The sequence below is a fragment of the Arvicola amphibius genome, chromosome 2 (assembly GCF_903992535.2).
Source record: "Arvicola amphibius chromosome 2, mArvAmp1.2, whole genome shotgun sequence".
Lineage (NCBI taxonomy): Eukaryota > Metazoa > Chordata > Mammalia > Rodentia > Cricetidae > Arvicola > Arvicola amphibius.
The window spans coordinates 137795711-137818897 of NC_052048.2; the positions used below are offsets into that span (position 1 = coordinate 137795711).

The following is a 23187-nucleotide window of genomic DNA, read 5'->3' on the forward strand; positions in this document are numbered from 1 at the left end:
GAGAATGGAACTGTTCTACAGGGGGCAGAGGAGTTTTCGGTCATACAAAAGGCCCTGATGAAGACATTGAAGGCACTGATGAGGCCACATGAGGAAGCTCAGCTCCTGCATCCTGTCTGGACCACATGTGACCTCCAGGCTGGAAAACACAACACTGAACTTCACAGACTTCACACATTCCCAGCTCCGTGGCTTGTGTAACTGCTCTTATGCAGGCCAACCTCCATGCCTGGCACTATCAGCTACAGAACATTTAGGCCTTGGACGTAAACCACTGCATTTCATCTAGACACGAAGTGGGAACAGAGAGGGGATGAGCAGTCCTGTGAGATGCAGCAATGGTTTTACCCAGCTGGAGGACAGGAATGGATGAGTCAACTGAAAGCATTTTCACATGGTTGAGAAGTCAGTGCCAGCAATTGGGGCAGGGAGAGGGGAGCGCAGAGGAAAGGACGAAGTATTTTTCTGATGCTCTTAGCTCTTAAGATGATTTTGAAACACGGTCTCAGATTCAATCATCTAGAAAACTCTGTCACCACATGTACATTGTTCTAGAAGATATGGCAATCTACACAAAGTTCTTTTCCCAGAACACTCAGGGACCTTTCTCATCTCTGTCATTGTCTCCCTTTCTTCTTCAATAACTGTATGTAATATGTACAACTATCCATGTCACATGCTCTTACATGCTCATGTGCTATATAGTTATATGTACTTTAATCCCTAACGTACACCTTATCAGCTATACCCAGAGGTTCCATCTCAGCGAATGTGGCCAGACACAGAAAACGCTGAAGGTGAAAATTTGTACATATTTTAGTGACCTTGGCCTTCCGAAGAGTTGCATATGGGGAGAATTTTGCTGTAATAACTACTCCAATGCTCTCTGTGCTTGTCTAAAGAAGAAACAGCAACCAGACAGATGCCTTGGGCCAGGGCAGAAAACAGCAAATGCAACAGTATTGCAAAGCACGCTACTAGCCTGGCATCCTGTCCTTCTGGTGTCACATGGATAGAAAGCAGCTGGGGAGATGCCCACAGGAGCCCACTGCTTCTTGCACATAACTCAAAAGTCACTCATTCTTTTTGTAAAGGGAGAAGAACCTCAAACCATGCAACTGATCTGCCCAGTGGTTAAAGGGGACACCCGAGTTGGCAAAGGAGGTCAAATACAATAATATCTAATCCTAAAAGAACCAGATCTCAGTTCTAGTAGGACTGCTTGGAACAGAGCAGGACAATATGTCTTTCAAGCAGATTCCTGCTAATGCAAATCTCACTTTGCTAAATTAAAAAGCATCAGTATTTAGTCCCCCAAACACCTCTCTGAATTAGAGAAAGCAGGCTCTACAGTCTCCTGGTTCTGCCAAGTCCCAAGAATTATTTAAGGCAAATGGAGGTTTCTTTTCAGTTATAGTAAATTATTGCTATGCACAAATGGTCGGACGTATGATGACCCCCAGGAGCCACCACCTAGCCTCATCAGTTGCCAACTCATAGTCAGTCTCACCTCCATCTCAGCCAGCTGTTTACATCCAAATACTTACATATAAAACGCTTAACAACATAAAAGTGTTATTAAGCAAAACAAATTAGAACTAAGTATAAAATCATTTCTCATTTTTTAAAATAACAACTAGTACAAAGAAGATATTCTACCTGTGTTCCATGTTCCCTGTCAGTAGAATGTAAATAATTGTTTGGCTCAGACAGAGAACAATCAGGCCATTGCAATTGACCTCAGCTTCATGGGGCTTCTCTAGAACCCAAGGAGAGGGCTTAAATCCAGGCCATCTAGAATTCCCATACTGGTATGATCATGAAGCCATCCAGAGACAGGTGGCCTTCTCTTCAGCTACTGTGTTAGTCTGCTACTGCTGCTGGCCAATGACAACCCAAAACCTTCTCCAAATGTTTAAAGTACTTAAATTGTGCTGCAGTTTCCCTGGAGTGGGTGAGGCACTCCCCCATGAGACACCGCAGCAGAGATGAGCCCCAGCAAAGGCCATGTGGTTCAAACCTGCTGTCCCAAATGCTTCCTGCTGAGGCGTGGACACAGAGCCACTGAACTCAGCATGAAAGAAAGGGAAGGCCACTCCTGGGAGAACGGATCCACGGAATCTACAGGCAGGGCAACCTGGCAGAGTGAGTCAGAAATCACAGACAATCCCAAGGAATGTTCTTTGCTTCTTGTTTTTGGACTCCTTTCAGACTAATGGTGACTGTCAGCTTGGGGCTCCCAGTCTTTATCTTAACCTGTGTCTATCCTGGCAGCTTTGCGCTAACACAGACCTTTGACTGGGTTTGTTTCTGCTCTCAGAAACAACTGTTGCTGCTGTTTATGAGAGACACTTGGCGAACACCCTCTGCCATCCTCTGGATCCTCACTGTTAGCCGAGGAGTCATTCATCCCCTACGCATTTACAAGTGTCACCGCGTGCCAGCCAATCCCCAAAATGTTCAGAACACACTGTGGAAAACAAACAACCAAAAAACCCAGTTCCTCCCTTCTTGATGTTTCTATGATAGGGGCAACAGCCCCCAGGAAGTGGCCATTATTATTCCCACGAGTACATGGGGAAACTGAGGCTCAGAGTTATTATATAATTCACTCATCACAGCCAGGAAATGGCTCCTGCGATTCAGTTTTCAATCTGCCTAGCTCTAAAACTCATGGTCTTTGCCTTTTCACACAGCGGGCTGTGCCATTACAGGATCCCTGCTGAAGCCCACAGCTCCCACAATGCATTCCAAACAGAGGGCTCAAGGACACAAACACATTTTGACACCTTTGTGTTCCAAGGCTCTGCATGGTGCAGGTGGAGTCCTGCTGTCAGCATATTGGAACACAGTCGGAGACTCCTCCGGTGTGCACGGATCTTATGGAAATGGTAATCTATTGCTCCCCGTCTACAGAACAGGAGCACCGCACGCGTTCTGGGAGCTTTAAAATACCTCCATGGAGAGCAAAGGTACAGGGTCTATTCTCTGAGAAAATAATAACAAATTAGAACGGGGACGGCGATTCATTCTGGCTTTTCAAGGATTTCCCAAGTGTTAATTGTTATTGCTCCTGAGTTGCTCTCTCTTGATATAACTGCATTTGCCTTACATAACATTTCTAGTAGAGTCTAGAGGTATTGGAGGTGTTCTCATACAACATGGCAGAGACCCCATTCTTGGCTCTCGGGGCACAGGCAGGTGGAAGATATGAAGCAGGGGCTAGCCAGCTCACAGCAGCCTTACCTGTGGCCTCAGTGCCAACTCAGCGAATAAAGTGAGGATCCAGGCGTCTACCAGTGTCTGGCATTGGCCTTGGCATAGATGTCTAACTATGAGTCACTCATTAGCTGCTAGCCCCAAGACCCTCTCTCATTCTTCAACCCATTCTTGTCTGTTCATTCAGGGAAACACTCAAATAATGGGAGGAGTAAGCCTGGGAAGAGGAGGGTGACTCCTTAGGTGGCATAAAAGGGCTCTTCCAGGAACCTGGAGGTAGGAAGTAACAAAGAGACAATATACTGCTCGAACTTCCAATCTGGGAATAGGAAGGGATTATACTCATGACTATACTACCAAGGCACCCTTGATCTGGGACTAGGAGACCATTTCTCTGTTGGAGCAGGGATATGCTTTGCTCTGGATTCAAGAATCTACACTTTTCTGGGGCAGAGCCCCTGCAGCCCTGTCAGCCTGAGTTCAGGACCTCACATGATGGCCTGGTCACGGGTAGGGACTGAGCATGCTGCTGCTGAGCTTATCTGGCACTTACTGTCCCCACCGTGTGTCCATGTCACTGGTAGCAGAGACTGTGTGAGCTCATGCTGAGTAGGCTGTCAGCTCCTCTGCCCCAGCCCCAGCGGGATTCTCTGCTGCTACATCGCTGTTTTATTTGGAAATTCAACTGCTACCTTTTTTTTAAATTTCAGTTTAAAGGGAGAAACGAATACATAAATGGGAAAACAACAAATCTGCAAAGCAAAGAAGAATGGGAAAGAAAAGAGTAGCTCCAGAAGAAGCTTGGGATATAGGAAGAAGTCTTGGGTGCCGTGTCCAAAGTCTGGGGAATGTGACTCATTAATTTTCTCGCTTGCAGATTCCAAAGGACACCAACAGTGGTCAAGAATCACACATACTCCATGCATTCTGATCTCTAGCCAATGGCAGCTGGCCTTACGCTGGAGATTAGGGCTGGTGTCATCCTGCCCGAGTTCAGACCTCAGCCTTATCAGATTAGTAGCTGTGCACCCCTGGATAAAGTCTTAGCCCTTCTGTGCTTCTTAAAACAAAGAATAATATCACCTGGGTCTGAGGAAGTGGTTAAGAGCACTTGCTGCGTTTGAAGAGGAGCTAGGTTTGGCTTGATTCCCAGCACCAACTTGGTGACTAACAACAGTCTGTAACCTGAATTCGAGGGCATCCAACACCCTCTTCTGGCCCCCAACATTGTTGTACACACGTGGTGCACAGACATACATGCAGTTAAAACACTCACACAAATAAAATAGAAATGAATGAATTTTAGAAAAGAATCCCATCGTCTGATACAAAGGTGCTCAGTGGGCATGGAGCGGAGCTTAGTATCATGCACAGTTTGCTGGCAGTGGTTCTATAACTGTTGGTGTCCCGAGTGTGCAAGGCAGAAGACATCAGTGCATACGCAGGAACTGAAGAGGAATGTACCCCCACCACTGAGTGGGTCTATGACCCTGGGTCTGTTGGTGCCTCTCTGACCCTCAGCTCCCTCACCTGGCCCATCAGGGCTGTCCCTGCTGAATTCTAATGCAAGTCACCCATGATGAGGGTCTGACATAGCTCCAGGCCTAGCAGCCGTTCAGGAGGTGCCCGCCACTACTGTCACACGCCGACACCTTTACACAGTCTCACTTGGCCCACCGGCAAGTTGTTGCTCATCCCTTTCTTTTTTAAAGGAATTATAAAAAGAAGAACAATGGAGCTGGAGACACAGACCAATGAAGAGTGCTGGCCAAGCACAATCGAAGCCCTGGGTTCCATCTACAACACCAGAAGAAATTAAAAAAAAAATCTCATGTGGATATGTGAGAAAGTACAGGAATTATTATTGAAAAATAAGTAAAAATTCCCTGCCTGAAAAGCCAGGCAACACTGGTGCCTGTCCTCGCTGTCTTCTTCTGAGTGCACACGAGCCAGCATGCTCGTTTGTACAACCAGGGCGCACTCAGCTGAGGCATCACCTCATGGGCCGCCTTCGATTAAAGACTTTAGGAGTCCCCGGTACTGCTTCCCACTGGGTGCAGAGCTGAGACCCTGCCTCAGGCCTTCACACCTGGTCTGACTGGCAGTCACCACATGAGCTTGGAAGGCTTGGATACTTCCTTTAGGACAAGGAAGGTAAAAATAAGAGCAGTTGGGGCAAGGGATATAAGGTCCCAAAGGCTCTAGAATGTCCCTTCTTATCACAGCTGTGCTCAAATGAAGACCGACCAGGGAGGTAGAAATGGCTGCCTCATGGTTTTCTGGGAATGGCTTTCAAGTTCCCTTAAGCCAAAAACCAGCAGTCTGGGGTGTGAATAACGCTCTGGTAAGGCGTCTCTGGTCCAGTAACTGGCTATATGCAAGGGTTGTCTTGGCATTGTGCAGTTTTCCCTCCCTTCCTTTTAGGTGCTGTACGGGGTGGCTCCTGCTCAGGTCGGGCCCACGAGATGACAGCCCTTCTGGGTTGATGGCTGGAGCGCCGGTGCTGTGGGCTCCTGCCAGCTCCTGGGCATCATCAGTGTGCAACTATACACCATGCAGGCTTCTCCTTTCTGTGCCTGCCACCCGCCCACCTCACAGCTGCGACAGAACAAACACATTTGAACGTCGTCCTGAATGGCCCCTTGCAAGCATGAGTGGCAGGTCCTGACACATCTCTCATGCAGACAGAAAATCTGAAGAAGAAAAAACCAGCTTGACTTTCACAGGCCCGCTGTTGTTACTGTTCTCTAGGCAAATCCCCGAAGAAAGGGATAGGATTTTTAAAGTCACTAGGAGACAAAGGTGTCATTTTGTCAACTGGTAAACAAAAGAAAAAGCCAGCTTAATACAATCTGCATAGAGGGTGCACTGCAAAAGCCACCTCCTCCTTCCGGGATCTCTTGGTCCTGGGGAAACACTGAGGTCCCCTGTTAGCAGCACCAATCAAAACACCAGCACGTCAAGAGAACACACATGAGTGGCAGTATTTAAGAATCTGTGAGCCTTCCATTACTGCAAATGCACTAGTGAACATGCACATTACCCTGTCTGGAGCACAAATATGCAGCTCTCCCAAGCTTCCTTTCACCCAGTTCTCCCCACCCCCATTTCTTCCCCAACAACATCAAACATAAGACTCCTCCTGACTCCCAAGTATCTCATGGGACGGGACATCGGAGAACAGTGCAATTTTTACCCTGCTTTTCTTAACAGAAGCCCTTGCATGCCAGAGATGGCAGGAAAATCTCCCCGTGTAAGTCATGGCTGATCCCGTCAACTCTGAGATGACTCCTTGGCCCATGAATCACGCAATCCTTAGTCCACAGGAGAAAAATGATGCCACCGAGTTTCCAAATGATGACTTGACAAACAGTAAGGTGAGAACAGATACAGGGCCCACTATCAGTTCCCTTCAGCAATGTTAGCAAACACAGTCTTCAGAGCAGGGAGGTGAAATGCATGGCACCGTGGCATCTTCCGCAACCGTGCATTGCTTCTCATGGTAAAGCAATGACAGCCAAGCCAGTTGATGTTTAAATGCCAAGGATGGTCAGCTCTGGGACTACTGTTTCCCTCTGAGGATATTTTAGCTTGAATGGCAACATTAAAACAATATTAGGAAAACTCCTAGATCTATTAGATAAATCAACACCTATGCTACAGCTATGAATGTTACTGGCAGGCTCTATCTGGTTACCAATCTCCAAAATATATTGGCTGGTCAATGAGGTCTACATGTTCCTATGCAGGTCAATGAGGTCTACATGTTCCTCTGCAGGTCAATGAGGTCTACATGTTCCTATGCAGGTCAATGAGGTCTACATGTTCCTCTGCAGGTCAATGATGTCTACATGTTCCTATGCAGGTCAATGAGGTCTACATGTTCCTCTGCAGGTCAATGATGTCTACATGTTTCTCTGCAGGTCAATGAGGTCTACATGTTCCTCTGCAGGTCAATGATGTCTATATGTTCCTCTTTCGGGGACCATGGCAGGCAGATGAAAATCACCCTTATGGAGTTTACTGTCTCACTACATCTAATATATTTGGACACAAGGGTAAAAGAGGATTTGAAAATAAAAGTTTAGTACAATTTTGAAGCATGCCAAATTCAAATCTATTATAGGCTTAAAAAACCAGTTATTTTTTAAAAACACGTCCTATAAACAAAGCAACAATAATAATTTAGTTAAAAGTGAGTCAACACACCCCACAGGCAATTTACATCACTTATTGGATTATAAAGGCACAAGAAAAAGAGGAACAGTGGAAAAGATTGGGGGATTCAGAAAGGTGGGAGACATGAGGGCAGAGCCACCTAGCTGAGCAAAAGCTTATCCCATGCCCCTGCAGCCTTCCCCACCTTCTGCCATGTCAGAGATGCACATGTACCGAGTTGGTTAGGGAAGGGAGAAAGGCAAGAGGGAGGAACCTTCGATATCAATCAAAATTTGGTCAGGCATCAGGAACTTCTAGGCCCATCTGTGCACTTCCTTATAAAATAATCCCGTTTTGAAAAAGAACCTTGCTAAATACGTTTCCCAAGAACCAGATTGTCCTGGTTATGATCAGGGTCATAAAGCCTACCACACCAGATCGTGTTCGGCCGCCTGGAGACACGGCTGACTGGTAAAGTGTTTGCTAAGCACAAGGTCCCAGGTTTACTACAACAAACAGATAAACAAACACAGCAGATAGATTTATCCAGAGTCTCCTTGACTCCCCTCCCCCCACATTTCCTGTCAGTAATTCTTCACCCACTACCCACCTTTCCAGGTTCTTGACTACACATTCCCATTGCCCGTGCTGTATTCAGAGTTGAGTTCACTCTCACTTCCCATGGTCTCTGGGGTTCTGAACAATGTTGTGTTTACTGATCTCTAACAAGTGCTTAGAACCTTGGTCACTAGTTAGGAAAACTTTAGCTGTTTTTTAACTCTGTTTACTCAGATAGTCTTTAATCCCCCTTCCTCTGTCCCTCTCTTCCTTTCCTTCCTTCATAAGCTGAATGGCTATTTCAAGCCAGACACAAAAAAATAAGATAAAATAAATGTAAACACTAATAAAATTAAAAAAAATAGTTAAAAATAAGTATTGCTGCAACGGAAGTCTTTGAAAATAGGTACGGAAGCCAGTGGGGTCAGTGGACTAGACCTTTATTTTGATTTCAGTAGAAAGTTCCTTCCAGACAGAAGGAACAAGTTTATAAAAGTCATGGTGGGGAGTCCCTTGGGAGAGGGGCTCAGAAGGAGCTGGAGAGGGCAGCAGGCCCCAGGCTGTGAAAGCTGGCATGGGTCTGTCAAAGGCCATGGGGGAGTCCCTGAGAGAGAAAGCAGAGGAGGACAAGGCAGGATAGAAGCATGCTGAGCTCACTGGTGGCTGGAGAGACATGGGAGGCTGAAGAAGGCCAGCTGGCCACCTGCTCCAATCCCTAGAAGTCAGACAGTAAATATTCCAGGGATTGTGGGCCAAGGGGCCAAATGAAAGATAGCCCAGGTAGCAAAAGAGAAATAATTTCTACAAAATGTTTATTGCCCAAATTAAGAATATAGAAATAAGAATTAAATCAATTGCTAAAACACAGGTCCACAAGTGAGAAGGAAGCTCTTTATGGTCAAATAACATTTTTCTGGGTTACTATGCCAGCGCTAGAGCAAAAACACAGCCACTGATGATATGCAAATGAATGAGTGCGCTTGTGTTCCCGTGAACTTTATTTGAATGCCCTGTCATTTTTATGTATCATGAAATATTTTTCCTTCAGTTCTTCACCCCAGCTATTTGACTGGAAAGCACCTTGGTCACAGGCCAGGTTTGGACCACGGGCTGCAGCTTGCCAGCTCTCTGCAGCACGGCCTGACTCTAGATGGGTGTAAGAGCTTGCTTAGGCAGGTTATGACTGCTCTTCTTGCTATGGGATGGCAGATGGCTTGTGATATAAGGTCATCTAGCGGAGATCCATTTTAGAAGCATCGTTCCCGGGTGATTAGAAGTGTTCAGTATGTAAGAAGGGCTGTATGGGGGTGTTGCTCAGTAGCAGAGCCACTGTCTCCTATGAGTGGGCCATGGGTTGATCCCCAACATGTAAGAAAAGAAATGTAATCTCCGTGAGATTCTTAGAATCTCAACAGCATTCTTTCCCCCGTCAACTCAAAATTTATTTATCATTATTAATGTGTGTGTGTAGATAAGAGAACAACTTTTGAGGGGAGATCAGTTCTCTCATTCTGCCTTTTTGTGGGTTTTAAAAATCATACAGAGGCTTGCACAACAAGTGCTTTTTCCTCCTGGGTCATCTTGCTGTCCCTTAACAACTCTGAACTTGATGCCTTCAGCGTTCCTGGGTAATATTCCTGAATCAACTGTACTTTGGAAATTATATATTAATTGGAGTATGAAGATCTAGCATGCTGCTTTGTGCACTGTGAAACAATTTTTGACTCTCCTGTAATTAAAGTTTTTTTCTTTTTTGGTTATTATTACAGGTAATCTATTTGTTAAATGTAATGTAACTATGTATTCACTTTTCAGAATATCAGAAATGCTTATTATTTTCCCACTTTTAGTATATATTTTATTTTTTAATTGAGAGTATTTTTCATACAATATTTTCTGATTACATTCTCCCCTCCTGCACTTCCTTCTAGATCCTCTCCACCTCCTCACCCACCCAAACCCATGCTCTTTTACCCTAACTCATGAGAATACAAACAGGCATCTAAAAATAATATTAATCACAAAACAAACACATAAACAGAAAAAAGAGTCAAAGAAAAAGCACAAGAAACATATACAGATGCTGAGATACACACATCTGCTCATACAGAAACCCCATAAAAACAAGATCAGAAGCCATGATAGACAAGCAAAGGATCTGTAAGGTTTAAAAAATGCCCAGACAAGAAGCACCCCAGAAACCACCACTGAGTGGGTCGTGTTGGCACCGACTGCTGGGCATGGGGCCCGCCTCTACGTGTGGCTTGTATGCCAGTGAGACTCCACTGGAGAGAACTAAGTTTCTCCGTGAGCTGTTGGAGATATTGCAGATGGGTAACGGATTAGAAGTGGGGGCTTGTGTCTTCTTCCTCTCTCAGTGCCGGGACCCCAGCAGACAGCTCTGTGCATGCTGCCACAGTCTGTGAATCCTGCTGTATCTAGCGGCTTCTTTCCTTGGTGTCTTCCTTCTTCACTGGTTCTCATCGTTAATTTCTTTTTTTAATATTTATTTATTATGGATACAATATTCTGTTTGCATATATGCCTGCAGGCTAGAAGAGGACACCAGACCTCATTACAGATGGTTGTGAGCCACCATGTGGTTGCTGGGAATTGAACTCGGGTCCTTTGGAAGAGCAGGCAATGCTCTTAACCACTGAGCCATCTCTCCAGCCCCCCACTGCTAATTTCTTAAGAAAATGGCCTGGAACAAAACTGGTCCTAGAGTACATTCATTTTGTAAACTGTTTGATCGACACCACAACACTGCCACCTAGGAAATCATAATTTTGCTCTCATTAAGAGTTCCAGCACCCTGACCAATTCTAAACCCTCCCATCCTCATGTTTTCTCACTATAGGTGAGATAAAGGGTGTTTCTATTTTTGGTACTTTTAGGTTTTGGAATAGTTGCATATAGATTTAGAGAGTAAGCATCCAGAATTTAAAAATCTGAAATCCAAAATGCTGTAAATCTGAGAATCCTTTTACCTGTATCTGTTTTCTCATCATCCTTTTCATGATCTATAAGAGCTCTGGAAACACCAAGGACATTAGCTATTTTTGCCTTTAACATACATGGCAAAGATTCTCCAGATTGCAGAAGCTTATTTTAAAATACTAAAACTTACATAGCTATTTTCTGCTCTGAGTGACCTGTTCCCCCATGAGACACACATTTAAAAAGGGGATGAATGAGACAATGCAAAAAAAAATTAACCAAAGAATTTCCTAATAAATATTAAACTTTATATCAGCTTATCAAATTTTTATGATATTTTCTATTTATGATGTAAATTACACAACCAATTTCACTATGTGCAATAGGCATGCTGTCGATACTCTTAAAAGAATAACCATATATGTTATTTTTAATTAACACTGTGTTACAATGCAGTTTTAATTTGTAGTGTAACATAAAAAATTAGTTCTCATAAACTATTATTTTTCACAAGTCTAAAATGTACTTTTGTGCATACCTTTGCGTAAATTCTTTTTGGTTACTTCAGGGTGAAATTCTTAACCATTCTTTAAAAGAGAAACGGCCTGACTACACAGCGATGTGCATGGGTTTATTGTTTCCTGTCTAGAACGCTCTAGAAAAAACTGCTCACCGTTTAGGAAACTCTAGATGTCTATGTCACCAGCAGTGATTGTAAGAGGCTATTTCTCCAGATCCACTAACGACTTTTGATGTGTCTGTTTTTCCGGCTGATGCATTTCTTCAGGGTCAGCAAATCTAGGATTCATGAATAGTTTCCCCTTCATCATCTTTATCTACAAACTGTTCCTCACCACCTGGCGATGACCTTGACTTTGAGCATGCGGAGTTAAGTTCAGCAATGAAACTTCAATACTTATTTCTATTCTGTCTGTAATTCTGTCCACCAGGCAGTATCTGAAGACATTTTTATTGCCACACTTGAGGGGTGTTACTGGCATTGCACAGGTAGAAGCTGGGGATGTTGTTAAGTGTCCTAAAATGTATAGCTCCCCAGCTCCCGTCCCCAGTTGGTTGGTCCCAATGTCACTGGTGCTGAGAGGTTGAATTTCCGTTCCAGAACAGAAGGTCTACTTTCTGTGGCCCCTCTTCTAACACAAAACAAATGATTAAACTAAAGGCGTGTGGCCTAATGGAAGTAGATTCGATTCACTGCTTCAGACGCAGGAAACGTTGCCCATTTCCCAGCAGCTTTCAGCCACATGTAACTTGCTGGACACAGAACTGGGCAACTGAAGCCAGCGTATTATCATCACCTTTTGCATGACACCCCACATGCAAATTGACTTCTCAGTGTCTATGGGCCTGACTCCAGCAGGACCCTCTCGCCAGAGTGTCCATGTCCACTGAGATGGAAAGTCACTTAGAGAGCCTGGGGAAGCATGCGCCATGTGGTGGGAATTGAGGGGGAAATCATGGAGACTGAGATTAAGTGCAAATGAGATGTGTGGGGAATAGTGGGGAGAAACATGTAGTCCAGACTGATCAGACCCCAAAGCAGCCAGAGCCAGTACACCCTGGCACGTGAGAGCCGGTATCACCTGCATTCCAACACCAAGTTCCCATTCAAGATCATTCCAAGGCCAGCGAGCCACAGTAAAACAGAGAGAAAAACAAACAGGCCTTACCGGGGGCCCTGGTGGAGGTGGAGGGGGAGGAGCCCCCAGAGGTGGAGGAGGTGGGGGCGGTGGAGGTGGTGGTGGCGGAGGCGGCACCGGCATAAGTCACAGTGTTGGTGTCTCTTGCTTATGAATGGTTCCAAGAGAGTAGTTTCTGGTCTGCAAAAGAGAAAGGGATCGTTTTCAACTAGGTGTCTTTTGTAGGTCTTGTTGACTCTTCCCCTCCTTCCTTAGTTCATCTGATTGTGCATTCAGACACTGAGCACTTATTGGGAGGTGGGCCTGGGCCATGTGCCTGCAATGAAAAAAGTGGATAGATTCTAATATGCTAATAAAACTGATGGAATTTACTCTTGAGTCTCCACAGAAAGTGAATGTGTAAACACACACGCACGCGCACACACACACACACACACACACACACACACACACCTCATTCTAAAGTGGATTTCCGATGACTGACAATAGCCTGCGGTTTTATCACTTTGAAGGAGTTCCGCGCAGACATCATCTTGTAAACAGTCAGAATGACACTTGACCTTTGCCCGGTGTCACAAGCTGCCTCACACAGGACGCCAGCCTGAAGTACAACGTAGGAAGGGTGTTCACTTCTCCCTGCCTCTTTTGAATCTGTCAGCTGCCCCTTTCCTTGCTGCTCCCTTACTGTCATTTTTACACAGCTGTCTGGGTGTAGACATGTCACCTCTCCTGTGACACACAGAGCTTTTGGCAAGGTTCTGCAAATACAGTTCTGTTTCAAATGGTTAATAATGCAAGATGTCTGATCTCAGATACAGGTATTTCTCTGCAACCCCTATCTAAGTGTGTGTGTGTGTGTGTGTGTGTGTGTGTGTGTGTGTATGCATGTGTGTACATGTATATATATCCTCAGTACTAGAGGCAATAAACAACTATGCAACACAACACTGTAATGCTGTAACCATTGGTATTTCTCGTCACCTTTTACATGGTGCAGATTGAGACAAGCGAGTCACAGTTCCCACAGCAACCCTTCACAAAAATCAGGGCTGTCCTGATTTTAACAGGTACATGCCTAACTGGCATGGCTTTGGGCTTGCCGTGGCTAGTAGGGTGGTGAGGAGACAGGAAAAGGGACAGACACATGTGCAGACAAGCTGGGATCAGCTGGGCCATATGCTCTGATGGAGATGCCCCAGGAAGGCTGGGAAACTCAGGGTGTTTATTGTATCTCACTAATCGAGGAGGCAGGTTTTTTGTTCACAGCTGCACAAAAAGGCCCAGTTAAGCTAATCTTGGAAGGAGGTCTCTCTCTATAAGAGGGCCGTCTCAGAAGGTAGTGATCCATCCAAGAAAAGAAAACTGGAGTTGATAGTTTCTGCATACATTGGCTTTAACTAAACCATTCATTCTTGGTCCAGAGGAAGGCTTTGCCATTTCCATGGGCCTGAGGCATTGGGGTCCCTGACATGGCTGTGATCATGTCAACTACACAATGCCCTCGAGACTTCGTTTGCTCTCACAGTGTGCAAAGGAACATTCAGAGAAGTGAAACTTTTGCCACAAGTCACACATACACTTAGTAACAGGTCCGGCTCAGTGGCTCAGATCCAATCTCTTTCCAATGTAACTTTTAGTTATTGTGGAAGAATATAATATAAAATTGGCCATTTTAACTGTTGTAAGTCAAATGTAATTCTCTGCCATCAAACAAACACACAAGGCTGTGTAAGCACGACTATTACCCATCCCCTCAAACATTTCTATCATTCCAAACAGAACGCTGTACCCACTGAGCAGTGTCCCCTCACACAACCCGAGGCCTCTGGAAACCTACGTGCTACGTAGCCTGTATTCTTTACTTATGTGAACCCATTGTATGTCTATATCACACATGTCGCAGTGGACAGCTGGGCTGCCTCCCTTGTAAAGGTGCCTCCTGAAAAAGACTGCTATGGGCATCGGTGCACAAATACCTCTGTAAGACAACTTTCAGGGTGGGTGAGACGGCCTAGTGGGGGAAAGTGACTGCCATCAAGTCTGATTTCAGTTTCTGGGACCAACTCCTACAAGGTGTCCTCTGACCTTGGTACATGTGTCATGGCACACACGAGCTACTACACACATACACACATACACACACACACACACACACACACACACACGACCTTACTGTCAATTCTGTTAGGCAAATATCAATGGCTAATCATGTGACACTTGCTCCTCTTCAGCAAGGTTAAGAATCCTCCAGAATAAATGTTACCGAATGCATATCCAAGTGTGCCTTTTATAGTTTTCCTGGTGCGTGACCTAACATTTTCCCTTACACAATGGGCCTGAGAGTCACTATTAATGCTCTTTTCTTGCTAGTAAGATGACAGCAAAAGGCTGAGGCCACTCCTCAGAGTCCAGGTAATAAAGCCACAGGAAGAGTGAGCAGATCGTGGAGGACACGAGACAGTGGGGGAAGAAGCAAAGCAGTGCCACTGTTCTATCTGTGGTCTAGCACCTGCGACAGCGCCAGGGCAGACACAGCTGGCATTCCGCAGGCTGAGTGCTGTGTTCTATTCATGGTCTAGCACCTGCAATTCTGCAGGGTCAGACATCTCTGGCCATAATATAAGTTTTTATTCAATGGCAAAAATATTTTCAATAAAAAATGTGCATCAGGAACGGTTGGCAGAAATATTAACACAGCAAGAGGATATAGCATGGCCCTGACATCTAAGGGCTTCGTCTTTCATTGGGGAACACAAGAGGATGAAGACTTGTTTTCTCTGGTGAAAAACCTGGAAAAAAAGGTATTTGGAAATTAACTAAAAGCATAAAAATTTCTTTTTTCCTTATCAGTTTTATTGTTTACCTAGAGAGAAATGATAAAGGCAACAGTTTTAAAAACTATAGCAGGGCTAGCTAGGAAAGCTCCAACTTAATTTTCCAGACTCTTTTGCAGTTAGGTTGAACCACGTGGTTGAGATGTAGCAAATAGAAAGGAAGCAGAAGAGACCTGCTGGACTTGATTTGCTCAGGAGATGGGTTTCTAACTCACTGTAAGGTCACGTGCCAAAGATTGCTTAAGACTTAACATACATAAAAAAACCCCAAATTCTCTGGTATTAAGATGTGAGGTTTTAAAGTTCATTTATAATACCCACCACCTTGTATAGGAACTTAAATCAAACTAGTAATGTAGTTGTGTTCTATAAAGTTGCCGTGGACACTGCACGTGATTATAGTGATATTTCATTCATATTTTAATAAATAAAGCTTGCCTGAAGATCAGAGAGTAAAACAGCTCTGCCGGTCAGCCTTACAGACCAGGCAGTGGTGACACACACCTTTAATCCTAGGAGCCACACTAGTTTGCAATAGAAACTGGGAGGCAGTGGCGCACTAGAGAGGAATATAAGATGGGAGGAGACAGCTCTCACAAACAGTCACATTCTGAGATTCCTAGAGGCAGGATCGCCATTTCAGTCTGAGGTAGAGGTGAGAGCCAGTGGCTGGCTGCTTTTCTTTTCTGACCTTCAGGCTGAGCCCCAATATCTGTCTTGGGATTGTATTAATCGTGCTACATGTGATGGTGAAGTTCACGTGACAGTGTGACGGGGCCAGGGGACTCCTAGATTATTTACGGGTGTCTACCAGGGTACTTCTGATAACAGTAACATTTGAATCCGTAGTCTTAGTACAGACTTCCTCTCCTATGGGAGTGGGCATCATGGCTTCCACCGAGGACAGAATAGAACGACAGAACTCACAGCGGCAGCACTGCCCCTGGGGTCTGAACAAAGCCTGCATCACATACACACTCTCTCCAAGGGCACTCACAGCTTCCTTGCTGTTCAGAACACCCTACAGCACTGAGGCACTCGGCTCAGGCACGCCTTTAAATGCCAATGGCACAGGCACTAAATAAGCCGTGAAAGGAGGCTTGTTTTGAGCGACAGAGAGGGAGCGAGGCAGCAGATGCCTCATCCAGTCTAGGCTGGGAATACTTGAGTTGGGACCTTCAATCATCAGGACTTCCCTCCTGCTTAGGCATAACTGTAAAACACCCGGGAGTACTGGTGTTAGAGCCGACTCAGTGAGTCTGTAAATACGAGGGTCAGCTTGAGACAGGGTGCTGGTTGGTCATCTATGGATTCAACATGCTTGTTCTGTCTACCGATTCCCCTCTGGCTCTCCTCGGGCTGTGTAAGTTCCTAACTCTCCAGTGTGTGCCCGGCACAGTTCTAGGGATTGGAAACCATTGCTCCATCAAACCTTCCCACCAATCAGACGGCACATGCAACATTGCTCTGCAACAGATAGCCCGATTTGACTTCAGCTCATTCAGTTTCTTCCAACTCCCAGAAGACCATAGATGAGAGTCGACTTCTGGTCTGGGATACACATTCCCAGCTCTGACTCTACCACATCTTTCATTAAACTTAACAGTTTGCGTTACTTATGTTGCTTTGATTTGCAATGATTTAAAAATGCCTTTCAAGCCCAGAAAGAAAGAAGGACCCACAGGGTGAGACTAATTCCTCGCTTCCCTCTCCCTCTGTGTCCTTGTTCTTCACCTGGCTTTGTCCCAGGGAACTGGGGAGCAATTAGGCACCTGACTGGGCCTCAGCCTTGCTGAAATCACAGGGCATAATTCCCCAAAGTTTGCGATTAAAGGATATTTTTATGTGCAGTGCTTCATGACTGTGGAGGCTTTTTCTTGACAGATGAATCATTAAGGGATTTTCTAGAGAAGCGCTTGTTAGAATCTGACAGTCAAGAATACCAAGCCACAGGAAATCATAGGCTGCGCTGCCAGTCCGCTCTTTAAGGCTTCGTGCTCTCCACACCCATTAAAAGTCTATTCAGTTCTGAAATTTATTCAAAATGCATAAGATATGAAGAAGGTGAGATACTGAAAAGCTTTTATACTTTTTTCCAACTCATGAAATAACCAAAGAGCAGCATTTACACACACACTACTGGTTTAAACACGAGGGAGCCTGGAGGGGAATAGATTGCCCCATGCTTCTTAGGAGACCTAGATATGGGGGCAGCGCTGGCTTGAGACTCCCACAGACCTGGTTCCCAGTCTGCTTGCCTTCCTCCCCGGCTACATTTTATATAGAAAACGAGTGCGCCAAGGCTTCATTCTTAGCTGAAACAGAGTCCACAGGACAGGGCTTGCATAAGAAGATTATCACACAGGTCCCAGCACACACGGGCTGCACTCAGAACCACTGCCACAAAAGCTAGGATACCCAGCATGAGAGGAGGAGGAGGATGAATGCTCCAATGGAGGCTGGAATAGCAAGGAAGGCAACTGCATCTCATAGTCGGGGTGGGGCGGGGGGCATAATAAATAAACCTTTGGCAGAACTGACTGGGTATTCAACAGGCACACAGGTGGCTCTGAGATATGTCCTGGTAACAGGAATGACAGGAAAACATGGGGACAGAAGGGTCTGCCTGTGAGGAGAGAAGGGCAGGGGCCTAAGGACATACAGGCTTGCCTGGTGCTCTTCACTCCGTAGGAGTCTCTTACCTGGGATGGGGTGGATGTTTGTCTTGTGGTCACCCACTATCTTTAAACACATTCTCTATAAAATACAAGAAACTCCCTGTAGCATGAGCACCAGCCAGAAGCCAGGACCCCCTTTCCTGCACTCCTTGTAAGTAGAAAGCAGGCTGTGGCCACAGACTCAAGTAATAATACAAAGAGGCTAAGGGGGCAAGGCCTGGGTGTGGTATGGAGGTCCTCACTCAGCACACCATAACTGGTTCTGCCCAGGAGTGCAAGCACAGTATTGGCCAGAACGTCTTTCTTTGTCCAGAAGAAAAACCACCCTAACCACCCTTCCAGATGTTTTTTTTTTTTAATTCGATTTTGAAATATGGGGAAGTACAGTTTTCCTTCGGTATCTAAAAGGGTCAGTTCCAGGAACTCCCATGGATATCAAATTCTCAGACATGCAAGTCCTTATCTTTATTATGTGTACTTTATTTACATGTAACCTACAAACAGCCTTGGGATACTCTAGGCCATCTCTACATTACCCATAATGCCTAGTACAATGTAAATTCTGTGCAAACAGTTGTTTGGGAATAATAACAGTTGGGAATAATGGCAATGGGAAGAAAAGGTTACAGATGGACAGACAGATGGGGTGTGTGTGCACGTGCGTGCTGGGTGCTTGCTCTGGACAGATGCTGTGTTTTCAACCAGTGGTTGGCTTAGTCAGCAGATGCAGAGTGCATGCGTGTAGCTGGCGGTCTGCAATCCGTAAAGCAACTGTGTGCTCCAGTGGCCAACAGAACCTGTGGGTCACAAAGCTCTCACGAACTGCCGTAGTGGAAACTCTCTCCGGCGAGCTCCGGTTGCACAGGGTAGGGACCCCTACCTAACACAGGTAGTCTATACAATCCCTATGTCACCCCAGGGTCCCCTTCTTTCTTTCTTTGTATGACCAGCCATCTGTGTCCATCCAGAATGAGAGTTTGAGAATAAGGTTTTCCTACACCGCCCCCCCCCCCCCGCTTTGGTCTTAACACTTCTCCTTTGCGTTTCTTCGATTTATTGGCCCAGGAGGAGCCACACTTACGCTTCACTTCAGCGGGCTGTCATATCCAAGGACAAGTCACTTGTGTGTACTGATCACAAAGACTCTGCAGCCCGGACAGCCTACTCCTAACGTCTATGCAAACGCCGTGAGATGAAGGATCCTCGGAATACCTGTGGAGAATTCTTATCAATAAAAACTAACCAAGGGATTTTAAGATGTAAAGCTGGTCTCCAGTCACTTCCTGTTGCTGCCCCATCTGCTGTGGAGCAGATTCTCTGAGCAGCCTCCCCTGCACCTCCCCTAGCCCACTCTCTCCCCTAAGATCGACTTCCCACTGGCCTCTTGTTCATTCTCCATGATATATGGTTGCTAGGAATATTTGCCTTTTTGAGAGGTAACTTTGAGGTAGGGTCTACTGATCTGAGTGACAGGGCCCATAGGTGTGGGTCCATTCAACCTTGACTGAAGGTCAGAGAGTTAGAACTTACTTCTGTTCCTTCAGGGTTATTGTCAATAGGTGTGGCTAATATCCAGCCCTGATATTAAAAAGTAGATCTGTTCCTGTCTCAAACAAAAGTCTAAGGATCCAACTAAGTTCCTTCCTACCTAGGGAAATAACCATGGATTCCACCCAGGGAGTGGTTTGCCTACCGAATGTTTTGGTCTGGGTTGTGAGCGTTACTTGTCTTGTTCTGGCAATAGAATTTTTAACTATGAATAGCCTGTAACCCTTCAACTGGTCTGTTTACTCCTTGTATCATGTTAATGTGGTTTTTTTTTATCTTGCTCCTACATTTTTGGAGTCAGGGTATTCAAGCAAATGGAAATTAACTGTGGGCGATTTTCAGAACTCACTAGAACTCCCTCCCGGTACTATCTTGTGCTTCTGTTTGTGACTTTCACTCCATGCTCTATACGGATTTTTCTAATCCCCATGGCCCGACCCTGCTAAGTGGTATCCGACACCTGAGTAAGAAGGGTTACAGGGTAGGGGGTAATGAGACAGCATATGATTTTAAAAATTCATGATTAAGAAAATATGGTAGATAGACACCTACCCACACTCACACACCAATTTTCAGCAAAAGGAACAAAGTCATATCATTTGCCAAATAATGGGTGGAGATAATCATATTGATTGAATTATATCAACCTCAGGGGGGGAAATTGGGTTTTCTCATTTGTGTCTCCTGGGATTTCGTGCAACTGTATAACAATCATGTACGCACATATGACATGACATTACGAGTAAACCTGTTTAGGGGACAGAGGGGCCTAATGGGGAGGAAGGGGTGAGAAAATGGGGACAGAGGGTATAGGGGGAATATACTTAACATATATACTTGGAGGAACACTTTTAAAAAAAGTCTGAGCTGTATTATTTGAGATAAAGTACAGCAGAGAACCCAGCCAAAGTTTGCAGCAGAACTTTCCACATAGTGATACTCAGGTCACTTTATGGAATTCACACAGAGCCCTGGAGGGGGCGCTGTCCGAACCCTCACCTCAACCTTCTCAGTACTAACCTGGTCTTAGGGGTCTGGCCTAAGCTGTCTGCAGATGACTTTACAGTCTCTATGACACCCACAGATCACCCGAACTTTTATGTTTAGCGATTGCTATGAATCAACTCGTGTCTTTAGATAAATCCTTTAAATTGGACTGCAAACGCCAAGGTAAGAGCACCGACTATAAGTGGACGTTAAGAGTAAAAATAAACACAACCATCATCAGACTGGTGATGTTTTCCCACCTGCCCCTCAAACTCATCTCAAATTTCCCAGGGGAGCCCAAGCTGAATCACTGGGAGGAGAGGCCTAGGGCAGGGGTCACTCATTTTCAGAGAGGACGAACACAGGGTCTTGTTTTTAACAAGTTCTCCTTCCTATTCTCCCAGGACAGACCAGCCCTGCTGCGTTGGAAACCACACTCTGAGGGACTCTCTGGTGGGAGCTTATGAGCAAGGCAGCATCTTTGCCAAACTCACAGGGCCAGCATCGTTGCCAGTATCTTCCCAGGAAGGGATGTAAATGCTGCCTAAGGCCCTCTGAGCCTAGGGTGCTGAACACTGGCTCACAGCCACAGGCTGGGTCCTCTCTGAGAAAACTGGGTTTTGCATAGATCCACTGACTTTCAGCAAGTTGGGGCCATGCAGACGGCAGACTGTACTTAGAGCTGGAAATGACGAAGGCAGGGATAAGGAGGGATGCCTGCCCCATGTCAGAGGGGCCACAGGAAGGGCTGCAGCTCCTGAGAAGCATCACCCGGCATCAGCTCTGGAGCTCTGCCTTGAAAACGCTCCAGCCAGTCTCTAATTACCGAACAAACGTAGGCTCATCTGCAGGAATTCTAAAATGATACAGTTCTTAGCCACAATCAGTACAAAACTCAGTGTCACACCCGAAAAGAGCTCATAAATTAGCTTCCTTTTATTAGATTCTTGCTGAAATTCAAATTGGATACCAGCTCATTCATTGAGTTCTTTATAATATTTGAACAGCACCTGGTGAAGGGAAAATTGGAGATATTGATAATATTCACCATGACTCAAGCTCATAATAACCATTGTGTGTGTGGCTCCCGAGGGCGAGAAATGTTGGTTTCCTGTCTTTTCTTTTTTTTTCCTACCTTTGAGTTGACTAAAAGAAGAACTGGCTCATTAAAAATACATTAATCACACACTTTAAAGGAAGTTTCACTTTATGTAATAGCTATGCTTCTGAAAAGTGCACCCTGACTTTTAAAAAACAGAGCCCACCTTATGCATTAACACAATCAGTTTATTATTCGTTCTAATACAGTCAGTCGCTTTATAAAACGAATGGCTGCCTCTTCAGTTTGTGATGTGAGGTTTTACTAGGAAGGTGCTTTTAACTTCACAGCTAGGTAGCACCTCTTCCCTGGGAACTGGGAACTATGCAGAAATGCTGTACTCTGAGGTAACATCATGTGGTCTAGAGGTGGCAATGGGCATCACAGAGGACATATATACCCTTTCCTTTAAGTGAACCTGTATGCCTTTCAATTTCTAAGATATTTCTCTCTCTCTCTCTCTCTCTCTCTCTCTCTCTCTCTCTCTCTCTGTGTGTGTGTGTGTGTGTGTGTGTGTCTGTATGTCTGTCTGTCTGTGTATAGGCATATGCATGTGAGTGCAGTGCCAGCAGAGACCAGAGTGCTGTGGGATACCCTTGTACCCTGTAAAGATTTGCCACTCATATTGATTTAATAAAACGTTGATTGGCCAGTAGCCAGGCAGGAAGTATCAGTGGGGCACCAGACTAGGAGAATTCTGGGAAGAGGAAAGGCAAAGTGGGTCACGAGCCAGATGCAGAGGAAGCAAGATGAGAATGCTGCACTGAGAAAAGGTACCAAGCCACGTGGCTAAACATAGACAAGAATTATGGGTTAATTTAAGTTGTAAGAACTAGCTAATTATAAGCCTGAGCTAATAGGCCAAACAGTTTTTAATTAATATAGTTTTGTGTGATTATTTGGGTCTGGGCATCTGGGAAATGAAAGCACAGTCTCTCTCTACACCAGAGGTGTCAGAATCCCCCCTGGAACTGTAGTTACAGGTGGTTAGATCTGGGAGCCTAAACTATCCTCTCAAAAGCAGTAAGTGCTGCTCTTAATCACTGAGCCATCTTTCCTAGTGTGACTTTTTATTATAGAGAAAAGCAATTCTGGTTTTTCTAACTAAGTGAGAATGATACAGCTTTGGAGACATTATCCATGCCATAGAATTCCAGAGAGATAATATAAGACCCAAAAGTTTATACCCAGCTAAACTGTCATTGCAGCAAAAAGGCAAGTGTAACATGTTTTTAAATATGCCAAATTCAAGTTTCTGAATTTGTATTTTATAGTAGTATATAGGAAAAATCTGGTTCTCTGGTTAATATAGTATTACTGCCATTTTGGAGGACCTACTTTCTCTTCCAAGTTCCCACTTAGCTTTCAGTTTTTCCCATATTGCACTTCTTCTCTTGTTTATGGGATCTTGATAAGTGTGGGTATGTGACCCGTATGTCTTTTCATCTTTAAGATTATATCCATTTTTAATTTTGTATATAATGGGAATAGAAACAGGATCATGATGG

The 23187-nt window shown here is 45.0% G+C and overlaps 1 protein-coding gene across 5 annotated transcripts in view; it reads right to left on the reverse strand.

The window, feature by feature from the left end:
- The window catches only part of Wipf3 (WAS/WASL interacting protein family member 3), a 78020-nt gene that overhangs the window by 39525 nt on the left and 15308 nt on the right, over window positions 1-23187 (reverse strand). For all 5 annotated transcript variants that reach the window (XM_038320370.1, XM_038320366.1, XM_038320367.1 and 2 more), the window contains one exon: window positions 12564-12713. In XM_038320370.1, coding sequence (XP_038176298.1) covers window positions 12564-12656 — 93 coding nt within the window. In that variant the 5' untranslated portion in view covers window positions 12657-12713. The remainder of the gene's footprint in view (window positions 1-12563; window positions 12714-23187) is intronic.